Raw genomic sequence first — 16,047 nt, forward strand, 5'->3', positions numbered from 1 at the left:
AATAAAAATGAACGAAGGTGAAAATAATGTAGGTTTGAATTCTCTGTATTAAATAAATTTTAATAAAAATCGAGTTTTTACTTATAGATATTGTTACGAGGTTTAAACCATACAAATGAAGAGCAAGGTAATGTAATAATTTTTATTTTTTTTGTAGTCTATTACTATCATTATGCATGTATTTAATTTGTGTTAAATTAGTTATTGTTAATGTTAATGAAGTATCTTTATAATTATTTTCAAATGACTGTTTTCTTTGTCTCAAGTTTGAAGAAAAATCTGCGATATTTTTTAAACAAATTTACAGTTCAGATGTTTTTCATTTCTTAAACTGGAAAAAAATTCTGTGATTTTTAAATGAATCTACAATTCATTTTTTTTTTAAATATATTTTTTAAATTTAAATCATATGAATGCAAATTTGAAAAAAAAAAAAGTTATTGATTTTCTTAATTGATTTTAAATATATGCAGAGCAATCAATTATTCGTTCATTGCAATTGTCTTTCATTTTTCTGTTCACAATTCACAATGTTATCTCCAAATAGACTGATTTTGTTGAGTTTGAAGTGGAAATAGAAATTAGCTAATTGATAAAACAAAGAAGTTACAAGAAACGGAGTAGAAATAATAAGTTTAGAAAACTTAATATTAATAGCCCAGCTTATAAGTCATCCGATCTTGCACTTTTTAGTAGAGACAATACATGAACATAAAATGATTGAAGGTTATGTCAAATAGAAATCTGGATATGGAACACTGACTTTTCGCACCTTCTCTTGTCGGGGCAGACAATTCATAAGTGTTTTGTGTTAATATCTTTCTATTAATAGTATTAAAAGCAAGTTTACTCTAAGTTTATTCATGCGTTGCAACGACTTTCGTTATTTTGATAAAAATTCTCTCAGTAGTTATATTTTTTAATGAATCCTGACAAATTTGTTATATAATTTATCTTTATAGGAATGCAAAATTGAAATAATGTAAATAAGTAATATATTTCAGAAAAAGACAAAAATATTCATTGTGGTTTATAAACAGTCATCAGTCCTTCTTTTTTTATCAAAATTACCGTAAAATGTTTGTAATATAATATTCATTTTTCGATAAAAAAAATCTTAAAATAACACTTATTACACTTTTGTGACATTATCCGCGATCAAATATATCATTTTCCTGGGGGGAAAAATCAGTTAACGCAATAAAAAGGGAGATAATCGGTAAATGGAAATAGATTGTGCATATTTGTCGCATTACCGTGATTAATGTGTTATAATATTGGCTACTTACAAGTATCCAAGCACTTATGTATTTAGATTAGAAGGTTCGTGGTCTCAAAAAGAATGATTGAGTGGAATCATTCATGGCGATTCACTATTAAATGAATTGCATATTCTGACATAGCTGGATTTGGTTGCAAGTTAAACGAAGAAGAAAGTAGTCATTTTAGAAATAAGGATTAATATCACGTTGTCGTAGCTCGAGTGATATAATAATACGCATCAGAACGACAATGAAAAGCAAATCACTTAATTAGTCATATTATTTCGATTCTAACACGTTACGAAGAACTTTAATGTAAATCCTTGACGACATCCATTAAATGCTAGTATTTGTCTTTTTTCTATTTTGTGTTGATTTCTTTTCCTGCGCGACTGACGTAATAATTGTGACGTCAGGAAAATGTATTGATATATAAAAATACACAATAAGCAGCTACGGAAATGAATTTGGTTGTGTTAGAATCTGCGATAAACAACGGTGTACGCGCGGACCGGTAAGACAGCATTATGAAGTCCATTATGACGTCAGATGGTGACATGACGTCCATTTTATTACTACTTGGATAAATGAAGCTCAGCAAAATTTTATCATAAAATTTCAATGACCATGTAAGAATAAGAACAAAGAATGTCGTCGAGTGGTTTTTCATCTGATTTATCACGGTTCAGAGCTCAGATGCGCTGGAATTGAACCAAAATGTTTTTAATATATCTGATTAAAATGCGATATCTTTAACAACGTGATTTATATAAAGACATGGGTGTGATATCTTAAGTGAAATGTTTCTATAAATCTAACAAAGCTGTTTTACTCTTTGTAACGGCATGATGTGTGTATTATTCTGTTCATTTTTTGCAAACTAACGTAATAAAAGCTATATACTCAAATGAACAGTACTAAGTCGCGATTTATTTCTAACGTTAATCAAACTGTATTTATATATGACGTATGAATATTTTTAGATTGAAAGAAAATTGACATCAGAACATAATTTAATCACACAAAACATGAAAAAGTCTTACAGAGTTATTATTGACCTATCATCCTAAAGGTATATGGCCATAGTGTAAAATAAAAAAATCAGCTAAATATATTCGTGTTTTAAATGTTAAGGGTTGCGTATTTCGAACGCATCAATGTAGTACATACCAAAATGGAAACTGCTAATTTGATATTTATATCATAGAAGTACATTTTTCAGTTCTCTTTCTTTAACATTGTTTACACTGATTCAGTTTTGCAATACTTTAACTGTATTTATAGATAAACTTCTCAACTTAAGGCATATACATGTATTTATACATGCATCATTATGAAAGTGTCTTATGACTAATAACCACTGTAATCACAAAAGAATGACGACGTGACGTCTGTAAGCAATCATGCACCCAAACGTTCTGATATTTGTAGCCCCGTTTTGGAAAGCCTATTAACTTCGGTAGAACTATTTATTTCATTTCATTTCATCAAATGCAATTGTTTTAGAGTACTAAATTGTGTAAAAAATGCTTATGATCATCTTACATTCCCTTTCATTAAGATATATATACATATATAGACTGTGGTTTATAGGTTCACATCTGGGTATGAAACATATGGATGTGTTTAGTTTATAGAGGGCGGTATAGTCTTAAAATCATGCATTTCATTCCAAAATATAAATTTGTAAACCACGATAGTGATGTGTATCTTATAACTATTACTTGAAATATTCAGTCTAATTTTGCATATGTTGGGAGTTATACTTTTCGGAAACCCTACAGCAAATGTATTAATGTGGTGTAACAATGCAGTTTTTCCATTGGTCACATCCGGTAACGAACACATTTACCGCTATTGTTCCACCTTTACGTAAAGTCGTAGTAATCGTACATATAGGTTTATCGTTTATAATGCAGAAGCAATTTTAACATCTACTAATGAGGTAGCCTGTTCAAACTGTAATGTACTTTGTTGACTTAGAAACATAATTATGTAAAAGTACATATATAAATATTTTGTCTACAGTCATGCGACAGACTAGCACAGTATATCATCTCGCTGGTGAAATGTAGTTTGATATAAATACATGTATGTTAGATCAAAGTCGCCACACTGTAAGAAAAACATTAAGCAATCATACATTCTTTCTCATTTATTTATATAATATAGTAATGTATCGCTGACAGGTAAAAACACCCCAAAAATGAAATTTAGTAAGGAAATCGTTTCAAACATGCGCAAATGCTCAGTTTTATTCATCAGTTAAAAGTATATTCGGATGAGTACACACACAATGTACTTTTAAGTAAAAGTTTTAAATGACTACAATAAACTATGAAATATGAGCTAGATACTAAGATAAATATATTAAGTTTTTTATTGGGCCGCTTTTAAATGGGTTGAGGCATTGATGTGAATAAAAGTATTCGATATTGCATGTTTCAGTTAGCTGTAGTTTTGACACTTTACTAACAATATACTTTTCTAAATGAGTAAATATATGTGCATGTAGTAATTTGAAAGATATTTGAAAGAGTCTAAGTATTACGCTAGAAGATTTGGTATGCATGTTGTCATACAGTTTACAGCTGTATGCAACATCGCGGTACAAATAAAATCTCTCCGACATATCCCTACAAATATTTTTTAAAGGAATATTTCTTCTTTCAGTTTTATATACGTTCCTTGCTTTTTAACAATTAGAAATGGTCAGCTTTTCTTAGTATTTTATATGCCTTCCCTTAGCCTAGCTCTGTTGCGAAATAGTCATGAAATTAACCACTCTACATTGTTCTTCATTATGTTATATCAAGTAATATATCGCTGCAAAAGTATAGAAAAGTATTTAATTCGAATTAAGATCTACGTATAAATTGATTATTACATAAATACGAGGTTTAGTTCGTATCCACAAGAAAGAAATATACAACATTTAGAATGAGCAAAATATGAGACATCTCTCCCGTATGTGTGAACAAGTTTAAAATGACCCGAAAAGACATTTATAGTCAGAAGAATTCTAAAGTGATATAATCTAATTATGAACACATGCTTCCTCTTTTTTATAACACTATTTTATAAAAAAAAACTTGTCTTTGTTTGAAAACAGGACGTAAAGTTTACGAAATGTGATACGTCGTTTTAGATAATTTATCCCTGTTCATACAAATTATTCCAAAAGTAACCTTTCTTTGACACAGGTGCCTATATGGGTGCCGTCCCCTCCAAAAAATAAAAAATAAAAAATAAAAACACTGTTTTAAGCCTAAAACGAAAAAAAAATGATTTTTTCCCCTATATATGGAAAAGGTGCTTGTGTTGCCGTAACGCTATGGAGGTTTACTAGGACACGATGTGGAACAACCAAAATGTCCAGTTCAGTACCAATGCAAGCTACCCTGCTGCCATTAACACATAGGACATTTAGAAAACAGTAAACAATCCTATTCTACCTAGTATACAACCTTAAATAACTTACATTTAAATTTTAAGACGCCAACAACGGAATATGTTTTCTACTTTCGTTTTGAAACAAAATGGCCGATCGTCACTGTTATTTTGCAAGTGTCTAGACAATTTGGCTTGTTTTAATTTAAATGTAAGTTATTTAAAGCTGTTTACTAGGCAGAACAAGATTGCTTACTATTTTATAAATGCATGATGTGTAAATTGCAGCAAGGTAGCCTAAGCTGTTACTGAACTGGTTGTTCCACAGCATGTCCTAGTAAACCTCCATAGCGTTACGGCAACACAAGAACCTTTCCATATAAGAGTATATATAGGGATTTTTTTTTTAAAATATGTTTTTTCGTTTTAGGCTTAAAACAGTGTTTTTAATTTTTTATTTTTTATTTTTTGGAGGGGGCGGCACCCATATGGGCACCAAGACGGACGGGCACTTGTGTTCTTTGACATATCTTAAAATAATGTAACTTTGAGAGGCTCTACATAGCCCAATTGTTTTGTCACCAGTTTATTAGAAATTTCGAAAAGGGCGATACAATTTTATATCTTGCTGAACATGATCAAATCATTTTTACGTATTTACGTTGTAGGAACATTCACAAATTGATACTATTTTTGAAATAATAAGTAATAGAATGAAAGTTGAAAGAAAGAAAAAAAATATTTATCGTTTTTTCTACAACATATTTAAAGTCTCATCTATGTACAAACAACGTCAGAAACATAATATACACTACATCAATACATAGTACATAGCCATTCAATATAGAAGAATTATAAGAGACTTATCACAGTAAATATATCCACATCACATCATATAACAGTAAAAGGTATAAACAGCATAAAACTGAGGAACAACTGCTAATTGAAGAATAAAAAGTTACTAAAACCAACACAAATAAGACACTGAAGAAATAATACAAGCACTAATGCGCACATTAAGAAATATTTTAGAAAATCAGATATCAGCCTCGATCAGATCGAGAGTGAACTAATTAGCAGCTGCTTCTCAGTGGAAATAAAACACTTTATAACAATTTAAGAAAATGTGAGCATTATTTACACAAGCTAAAACTACGTTTTTGTAATATGTTAAAACAGGTTTTGGGGATGTACATGTTAAAGTGCAGACGTGCGGGTCTACTATCCAAGTAGATGTAAGAAGATACTGCTTCATAAACGAGGAACAGTTTCCCTTAAAGGTGGGAATAACTATCCCTGGGGATATGTTCGCCGGGGTAGTTGACATTCTGTCAGAGTTGATGGAGGTTATTCTGTTTTTTATTTAGTTTTATTATTTTTTCGAGAGACAAATATTGTAAGTAATCCTAAGTTCTTTAGATAAAATCAGAATTTCATTGATACGAATGATAAGCCATTTCAATAATGTCAAATCTGTTGCACAGGACTATTGTTGAATTAGTCAAGGGAGATAATTAGGGTAGAAATTATAACAACATAGCAAACTGGTTATCTCCCTTCTACATTATCGGTTCAAGTATGATATAATTTTGAATATTAATCATTAATAACATACTTTTTTCTTCGAAGCGCAGGCGATGTAAATCATATTCAAATGACAGGAATTTGGGAAAGTGAATAACAGAAAGACTGATATAAAAGAAGAATGTACTTTCTTTTTAACTTTTAATGAAAAATGAAAGAAGTTTCAATTCTGATTTTGTATGATAAGACTATGACAACAATGATGATGAATTTATTAGCGAATAAATATGTAGTATAAGAAATTTAAAAAAGTCGTTAAGTCATTATTTTCCGTGAATATTAATATTTCCCCTGATACAATGTTAAGGTTGTGATAATAGTTATCAGAATAATTAGATACTTCCTCCTTCAAATCAATTTAAAACAAAGGATGCGATAACAATCCACCATACATATTTGTGTGAAAAATCCTCTTGCTATCCGCTCTATTCAGTCCAACGTCGTCCGGATTTGGACGGTGATAGCGTGATGCAACAGATGGTGTTGATACAGATTCGAAAGACCGAGAGTGAGTGGTTATCATCTCGACTTGATGTCATGTCATGTAGTTACAGAGAACAAGTATGGAGATTTTTTTTGCCAGTGTTTCTGTCTGTTATTTTCATTTCCGACTTGTCAACTACACTCTTATATGGGAAACTGTGTACTTGCCGACTTGTTAATTCCACACAACACCCATTGAACATGCAAGTCTTTAGCTTGTTTTTACAATATGTGCAGAACGAGACAGGTGATAAGCCAAACATCTAAATATACATAAGTCATCTTCATATGAGTCGTGCCATGGGAAAACCAACATAGTGGCTTTGCGACCAGCATGGATCCAGACCAGCCTGCGCATCCGCGCAGTCTGGTCAGGATCCATGCTGTTCGCTAACGGTTTCTCTAATTGCAGTAGGCTTAAAAGTGAACAGCATGGATCCTGACCAGACTGCGCGGATGCGCAGGCTGGTCTGGATCCATGCTGGTCGCAAAGCCACTATGTTGGTTTTCCCATGGCACGGCTCAATTATATTGTTTTAGTATTGGAATTTTTTTCAAAGGGGATTATGTATTTGTATTGGTTTTCTTTTTTTGTTGTTTTTTTTTGTTATAAATCTGAGCAATATTTTTTCGCATCCCAGTTTGTTCTATAAACGGTATATAAAACATCAGTAATCATTACAGGTTTGAATTTTGTACATGAGGAAGAATTGACCTCATGACCGATATTGCAGAAAATCGATATCAGGGGAGACAACAGCTATTTGGTATTGGTAACATATATTGGTAACAGGTGACCGGTATTGCGATGTCGACATCTACTGCCTCCGGGTATTGTCACCTGGATGTTTATTTCAATATCAAGTGTAATAAAAGGGAAGGTTTTTCATAAGATAATTAAACAAGCTTCAATTATCACTGGAGTTACAAATTATGGAAAAGGGATTTTTCATTAGAAATAAAAGAAGTCATTTTTATCAAATGAATGTTTAATATGTAATTTTCTGAACCATAGCATTTTTAACATGTTATTTTATAATAATTAAATTTATTTTTATATCATTAGACCATATCTATCAGCAATAAAAACCATATTTTCATATAAAATTATTTTCATACATATTCTTATATAAGAAGAATGTATATTTTAACATGTTTTCGAAAAACAATGTAACAAATCGGCTGAACATTGCTATCTGTAAACCATTTAGATCCAAGTTAAAGGCAAATATCGATGAAGTCTTTTATTTATTTATTTTTTTCATTTTCAACCAAATCTGAAATGTAAATGACCCTTAATCTCTAGAAAAAAGGAGGTTCGTACCCATAGACACATCCTTTTATATTTATATAGCACTAGCATTGATATTTTTACGGCGTCTCCCATATATAAAATATGCTGTCGTTGAAAAATAAAATCTGACATATATATTTAAGAAATATGATCTGATTTTATATTGTTTTAAATAACGCTGTCTTTAAGTATAATATGTGTAAAAGACCTAGGTACCACCGCCCCTTCCCCCCCCCCCCCCCCCCCCCTCCCCTCACACACACACAACAAAAAAAAGAAGATCGAACCATGTTTTATCCGATTTTATAACTTTTACGGCCATAACACATTCTTGTCCAAAAAAAGGAAAACAAAGACAAATATCAAACAGGGAAGTCACAAAATACTAATAAACTTGACGAATATATTTTAAAATTGTCTGATTGATATGTATTATACCTGCTGCCACTACCACGTCCATTCTTATGTCACAAAAATACATACGTAAGTTATTTTGTTGTTGTTTTCTTTTTTTTTTTAAACAGCTGTTTACAATTTATAATTACACAGGTGTAGGTTTTGAATTATTTTAATCTGAAATGGTTGAACATCACACGTATATCAATTCAGTAATTCTTAACATATAGACAAAATAGGAAGTTTAATGAATCGAAAATTATGGTATGTTTGTAAAATTTAAAAAAAAAAAAAAAGATAGTGGCAATCAGCGTGGTACAGGTATTTTGCCGTATCCAGGCAGACATTATTCATTTTAATATAACTACACATATTCCACCAATATATGAAAACTGTTTGCAAAATAAAAAATATGCAAAAGATTAAAATCGCATGATAATTTTACCTTGTAATTACAAAACAAATACCCGTATTAAATTCAAAACGCAATTATAGCCTTATCAGTATTATAATCGTCTGTGTTGTTTTAACGTTCCTTATTTAGAGGTAATTGGCAAGTTTTATTACAGGTCCAATAAAAAGTATTTATGCGTGATGCATACAACATTTTATTACTTCTATATAGAAATTTGTTTCATGTAAAATTATCTTGAATTGAACATGTACAATAAATTATGAAAGTAAGTTAATCACGACGACATTTATGATACTGAAGATCATGAAACCAGGTAAAATGTTCACGAAACAAAAATATATCATTAAGTTACTGAAGTAAAATTCAATTCTGTTTTAAATGCAGATATTATTCGCATTGCAAAAACATTCTTGTACACAAAAAAAATGCTCCGGACATATTTTCCAGCTTTAATTTGATCAAGGCGGACCTTGAAATTAAAATATGTACAAAAAATTCTGTATTTTACTTTTTTACGACAGTTTGCATTTGTGATCCAAGGGTCGATAGGAATGCTATCTCTTTTAATGTTTAATTGACATAATTGGCATAATTGACACTTGATATTTAAATGTATATGAAATAAGGTGAGAACAACAACATAAGAAGAAATGCGCATCTCTTTCTTTTTAGAACCGAAATATTAAAATGCAATATTTATCTTATATTGTTTTTGTGATATTAACACAAAATGAATTACTCGCGAAGTAAAATTACATTAAATGATTAAATCATTACTTAACCTTTTGATCAAAATACCGCATGTTCACGCGGCATACTATAATATCGTCTGCTTATGACGCTACAACAACAACTTCGCGCTGAAGTTAATTTTTCTTCGAAATTAGTGGAAATAAACCGTCTGAGAACGAATCAAATTTTTATTTCACAAAAATGAAATAAATATCATTCAAAAGATAAATTCAATGAGAGTAGGAAAGTTCTTGCACCTAAGCTTTCATATCAATGGTTTTATACAAAAATATGCTTTGAAGAAACGCATGTATGAGATTTTTGCACATTTTATATGGAAACAAAGAAGGGAAAAAATGACGAAATGATGGCATCAAACTTCATGCGAAGAACGAATCAAAAATTAAGATAAAATTTAATTTAAAAAAACCTTGTGATGAATCAAATGTTGAACTTTGTAATATGTTTGCACCTAAGGTTTCTTATTTTTAGTAATTTTGTTATTAAGTAAAATGTGTACATGCCCTTCTTATTTCTATATAGAAAATCTGACCGCTATCGATTATTGGCCGGAGGAATATTCTTGGGTATGTTCGGTCGTTGCTGCATTATATGATTTAATATAGATTAATTCTTCCAATTAATCTTGTTTATTCTGGCTAAATTCCAATTGAATTGTTTGTATGTAATTTTGCATCGGTTGTCATAACGCTAAGTCGTTGCTATGGTATGTATCGCGAGATTTCGTAGCAGACGATAATTTATAAGTAAAGTCACGTGTTTGCCGTGCTTCCGATTTGCCATTCAGCACGAGGCCAATGCCTGTGCTGATTGTACGTTAATTTTAGTTCTTCATCCAAGACACAGTCTTCTTATTCCCCAAGGGGGAAGATCGGAACCCTCTAATGGTGTACTCTGAAAAGAGTTTTTTTTCTTCTGGCTGATGGTGATTTAACGAACGATGGTTGTAAAGTTGTGCATGGCTTGAAAATGTTTCATCACAAATCCGACATCGCAAATATATTTTCTTATCACAACTTCCTTGCGTTGTTTGTTCGAGTCTGGCTTGAATTTCTGTGTTATCCCTGTTTTTTCCAGTCCCACTGTATCTGCCCTACTACCACCAGCTGATACATGACTTGTAGCATTCTCATGATTCTGATGTTGTACTAACTCACTGGCTGATGTAAAATTATCATTACAAACCGGACAGTTAAATATACTTTCCTTCACGGTCTTAGAAGGTAATTTACGAGCAGCGGATGTTTCAAAACATTTCCTCTCATGTCGAAGTCTTAATACATAGAATGTGAAATTTCATCCACTCTTCATACATCTCGTTTCGTTCGTCTTTCGAATTTTTGCTTGTCAGCATTTTTTCTCATGATCAATTCTCACATACTTGGAGTAAAAAGATTTTTTGCATTCTCCGCTAGATTCTGAGAAATAGGTGTTTCGCTTACACTGAAATATGACAAAAATGAATTGTAAATTATTACTGTTATAATAGTAAAAGTCATAACATAGATTTTTCATTATACGACAAAAATATTTCATTTATTAGAACGACGAAAAAGGAAAAACAAAAACTAATGTCAAAATTACATAGAAAATGAAAGCTAGTTAATTTAATTTTCGCTATAATGTTACTTACGTTTTATGCGTTTTATCCTCTCCCATACAAATTTGTTCATCGTAATCATTTAATGAGTGAAAACTCCCCGAACAGTTTAAACAGTACAAAGTCATTTCGTTTCGTGTAAAAGTAATCGAAATGTACTTTAAATGACAAAAATTGAAACAATTTATTTTATATTCTTTTGTCTCACTGATGAAAAAGATTGTATGTAATTTTCCTACATACTTTTTCTTATAGAAAAGGAAAGTAAAATGTTAACTTAGCGACTATCTTTAGTTATAGTGTATAATCACCCGTCAAATTCTCAGCGTGAAAAGGTTTACAAATCTTTTCATCTTTTATATCAGTTACAGATATTGTGTAGTTACAGATATTGTGTAATATTGTACAAAATTGGGAACAATTGATTTCACAACAGCTTTCTATCTTCATCTTCTTCTTGCGTTGGAAAAAGATAAAATGTGTACAATTTGTACAAAATATAATCTTTCCCGATTGTATGTTTCTAATATTCACTATTACGTGCACCATGCTTTTATTCTTTTTAAGTGCTAAGTTAACTTCATGTATACGCCAATCTTGTTCATGTATACATATACTACTCCTCGAAACACCATTTGTCTCAATCCAAAGTAGTAAAGGATCAGCTTTCTCAGTACTGACTGGTCTTCATTGCACTGTAATGGTGGATTCCAATTATGTTGTTTGTTGTTTTTTTTTTTTTTTTTTTGGTTTTTTTTTGTCAATTTTGCATGTGCTGGCTACTAGGCATTGTTGAATACATTTTATTGCAAAAATATTTGTTCGACTTTAGGATTGGATCAACCAAAGACGATTAAGGGGTAAGTGGGACAGCTTCCTATATGTATATAGGGCAAAACATTTCCTACGGGCAGAATTTCTTTTAACTTCGTATACTGACTGAGAATCAAGTTAAAAACGGAAATATGTATTAAAAATCATAGGTACCCAGGCTTGATCATGACTTATCTGCCCTTGAAAGTCGATTTTTTCAGTATTTTCCGACTTTCAAGGAAAAATTTTGCCCTATATATATATAGGAAACTGTCCAATTTACCCTTAATTAGGGTTTTAGTACTTACCTAGAAATATGTGCTACGATCTGTTCTGTTTTATGAATAAGTTGGTTCGTGTTACTATTCTGCTTTACCACCCCGTTTACCTTGCATTTAATACGAAGATTGTGAGGATCTGCAAATAAGAATTGAAATCTCTTTAATGCTTAGATTATGTACCTATATATAGAGCAGGAATACACGGAAGTGTCACAAACTGGCATGTCTAAAAGGTTTGCACAGCCAGTGGTTACGTATGTATGAAGCACAAAGCCTATCTCAGTACCAAGCATTTTGCACTGAAGATGCAAATCTTGTTCACAAAGACGACGTGCTTTTTCAACAACGATTCGATGGGGACGTGAACGTTACCCGTGCGACACAATTAAATCGTATTTAGAGAAATAATGCAGTTTCCAGGATAGGCAGTGTAACATCAGAAACTGGTACTATCGCATTTCGAAAGGTCCCTACTCAGTTCCAAAATTCGTTGATACCAGTTTGCGGCGTAACAAAGGCAGCGCCTATACTAAAAATAATAAATTACGTTTCAGACCGGTCTCCTAATTTAAATTATTTTAATATATTGACTATATACTATAATAAAGCTAACCTCCTAATTCGTCTGTGGTGACAATTCGTTGATACCAGTTTGCGGCGTAACAAAGGCAGCGCCTATACTAAAAATAATGAATTACGTTTCAGACCGGTCTCCTAATTTTAATGTATTGACTATATACTATGAAAAAAACTAACCTCCTAATTCGTCTGTGGTGACAACTGATGGTCCAAGAGGACAAAACTGGTCCCTGGCTTTGCCAAGAAGAACCTGTCCGCCATTTTTCTTCATGCAGTCCCGTGCAGTGACGTCATTTGCAACAGTAAAGCCGAAGACATATTCCATAGCGTCTTTGACCTAACCGTATTTAACAAGATATTACCAAGTTTACAGCGATATGACCGGCAAGTAGACGGTGGCTCAATCCAAAATGTTATCTTACGACTAAATACAGTTATTTGATGCGGAAGCAAACATGATATGATCCTACATGAATGAACAATTTCAATCGTTTGAAGCCTCCAAAACTCAACTGATACGACACTTTCTCCCACCAGGCAATGCTGCATTGCCATCGTTACAGACTAGATTTCTTTATTAATAGAATCTAATATACTTTTTTGTTTCGTCGAGATAAAACGTCATCTTGCAGAATGTTTTCTTTAGATCTTAACGTAATCATAGATAAAAAGGCCGGTATCGTTTGAATGTACTTAACACTGCATTTCTTAGACAAAAACAAAATTCACATATTTACATTTATTTATTTATTCTGAAAACAAATTATGAGATTATAATAAATATTTGATGAAACCTAAAGTCTGAATGATCAAACAAATCTGTTTTAGTATCAATTTACGGACATACAGCATACTATTGCTAATTTATTAACCTGGACATGTTTTGCCTGTTTTCCTATCACTACCGCGAGCTCGGCCTCCCAGTCCAGGACCTGAAAATTCAACATAATTATATGAATCGTGCAAAGTTGGCACTATTGGCTACTGTAGTCTTGAAAATTGAATAATGAAATTACAGGAAGACAAAATAATTTTCAGTATAGACAGTTTTAGAATTATTCAAACGCAGGCTAAGCCAAATTATAAATATTTCTGTTGGATATTTCATCCGACGTTCGATATAAAAATCAAATTAAAATAAAAAAATTACTGTCTGAAAGATTCGATATAAACTGAAACGATTTATTATTACTGCTGTCAGAAGGCTGCCATTGCATGAATTGTCTATTTTGCTTCACTTGTTATAGATGTTGATTATTTTGAAACAAATTGTATTTGTTTAGATTATGACATGAAAAAAAGCATACATACAAATTAACAAGCTGCAAGTGAATGAATTTAAGGTCATCAGTAAATAAAACTGAAGGTTCAACTTCGGACATTTTATAGTAACTATGGCTACAGCGAATAACGTAACCTGCTAAGCGCTAGGAGGTGGGTGGAGTAAACATATAATTCTATTTTGGTGGGCGGGAGTGGAGCGGATAACAATCAAGATGAACTTAAAATGTGACCCTGTACGAGATTTTTTATATACTTAGATAACGTTTTTACTATATTAGCATGGTTGTATTTGTACATGACGGATACAAAATAAATACCAATATAGCAACATAAATACCTCTGTCTCTCCTGGGTAACTCAGATCATCATTTGGTCCAGTAATACAACTCGGGAACTTGTTAAACACGACAGGATCGTCGGATATCTGAGCATTTTGTTCCTTACAGTGGTCCCTGTAGTTCATACCAATACACAACACCTTCTCACATGATGTAATAGGGGCAAGTAACTTCACATTGTCCCGATGTACCAGACAGTATGGTCTGTTTGAAACACTGAAATTCAAAACAAATAAGTATATGTATTAAATTTTGATTTAACGAATCCAGTTTCATCAAACAAAGTACAATTTAATTCACATTTTCAGTTACAAGGCTGAAATTTTGGAAAAAGGTCTTGAAAGAAATTTGTAGATAATAGGAACTTGAAGTTTGAATTTATCGACAAATATTTCTTTTAATATGGTATTTTCCATTTTATATTCTAACTAATAAAATGCCATGTCGACTCAATTTGTTATTTGAATCAGTATGTTTAAGTTAGCGTTAAGGAAGCATGTTTATGTGAACAATCTTAGATTTTAAAAAAACAACTTTTCCTAACCACGATTTTACTACTAGACACACACTATACCATACAAAGATACGCATTTAATCTTGAATAAAAAATTGTCACGGCTTGTGTGACTCCAACAGTAAATCGTATTTATACAATCAGCAATGAACGTGCTTACACATTATCTGTTCAGACTGTACAATATAAATATATAAATTGTACAAGTAAATATAACAAACCTTTGTGCCCGTTTCCATATATCTTCGCCACATTCAATGAAAGTCCTCATATCACATGGTATTTTAGCATCTGCCTGGTTTAAATTGACGATATCGCCACCTTCAGTAAGTTCCAGTCCAAGACATTGTTTTCCATTTTGTAGATATTGTACAAGCCGCATAACGTATTGCTGTTCTCTTTGTTGGCCTAAATTTTAATATAACCTGACCTCCTCCTATCTAAGAGGCTATGTCACATTAGTTATACATCGTTTGTCGTGTGGTACGAAGTAACTTCTCCATACATTTACAAGTAATGTTAGTGTTTAAATTTATATAAGAGTAGATTTTCCTTTAATATAAATTCTACTTATCATTTGCAGCTGATTTCCAATCAACTAAGATATGCTTTGTTTCCGCCTTTATTAGGAAGTTGTAAACAGCGATATCTAATAGAAAAGAAACAAACACGTTAAATTCTTTGAGAAGATCCTCCGGAAGCATAGAATGCCAAAAAAGTTGTAATAGCAGTCTCGATTTCATTAGGTCTTTCATGAGACGCAAAGAAATGTGCTGCACCTTTCACGCAACCATATTCTGTTGGACTAAAGTCAAAACTTGAAATCAATAACTAAAAAATGAATGATGTGCCGTCAGTGGTCAAAACTATTGGCCCTCGCGAAAATTGTTTTTACCTTGGTACAAATTTCCTCCCTTATTTGTATTAATGACTATAAACAAACACTGATTTAAAATTAAATCTAAGAAGCTCATTGAGAAGAACAGAACACGACCAAGCAAAACTCAAAACAGAATCGCTCTGATCGAGTCCCTTCTGAGAGGTAATTAATGACTGCTGGC

The 16,047-nt window shown here is 31.8% G+C and overlaps 1 protein-coding gene across 1 annotated transcript in view; it reads right to left on the reverse strand.

Moving 5' to 3' along the window:
* LOC128559444 (fumarylacetoacetate hydrolase domain-containing protein 2-like) overlaps positions 1 to 15,428 on the reverse strand; it is a 48,809-nt gene extending 33,381 nt beyond the window's left edge. The window contains exons 1-5 of the mRNA XM_053551116.1: positions 15,208 to 15,428; positions 14,472 to 14,688; positions 13,723 to 13,782; positions 13,028 to 13,187; positions 12,299 to 12,407 (exon numbers count right to left, since the gene is read on the reverse strand). Of these exons, the coding sequence (XP_053407091.1) occupies positions 12,299 to 12,407; positions 13,028 to 13,187; positions 13,723 to 13,782; positions 14,472 to 14,688; positions 15,208 to 15,368 (707 nt within the window). The 5' untranslated portion in view covers positions 15,369 to 15,428. The remainder of the gene's footprint in view (positions 1 to 12,298; positions 12,408 to 13,027; positions 13,188 to 13,722; positions 13,783 to 14,471; positions 14,689 to 15,207) is intronic.
* Positions 15,429 to 16,047: the final 619 nt, after the last annotated feature.

This window comes from Mercenaria mercenaria, chromosome 9 (genome assembly GCF_021730395.1).
Source record: "Mercenaria mercenaria strain notata chromosome 9, MADL_Memer_1, whole genome shotgun sequence".
Classification (NCBI taxonomy): domain Eukaryota; kingdom Metazoa; phylum Mollusca; class Bivalvia; order Venerida; family Veneridae; genus Mercenaria; species Mercenaria mercenaria.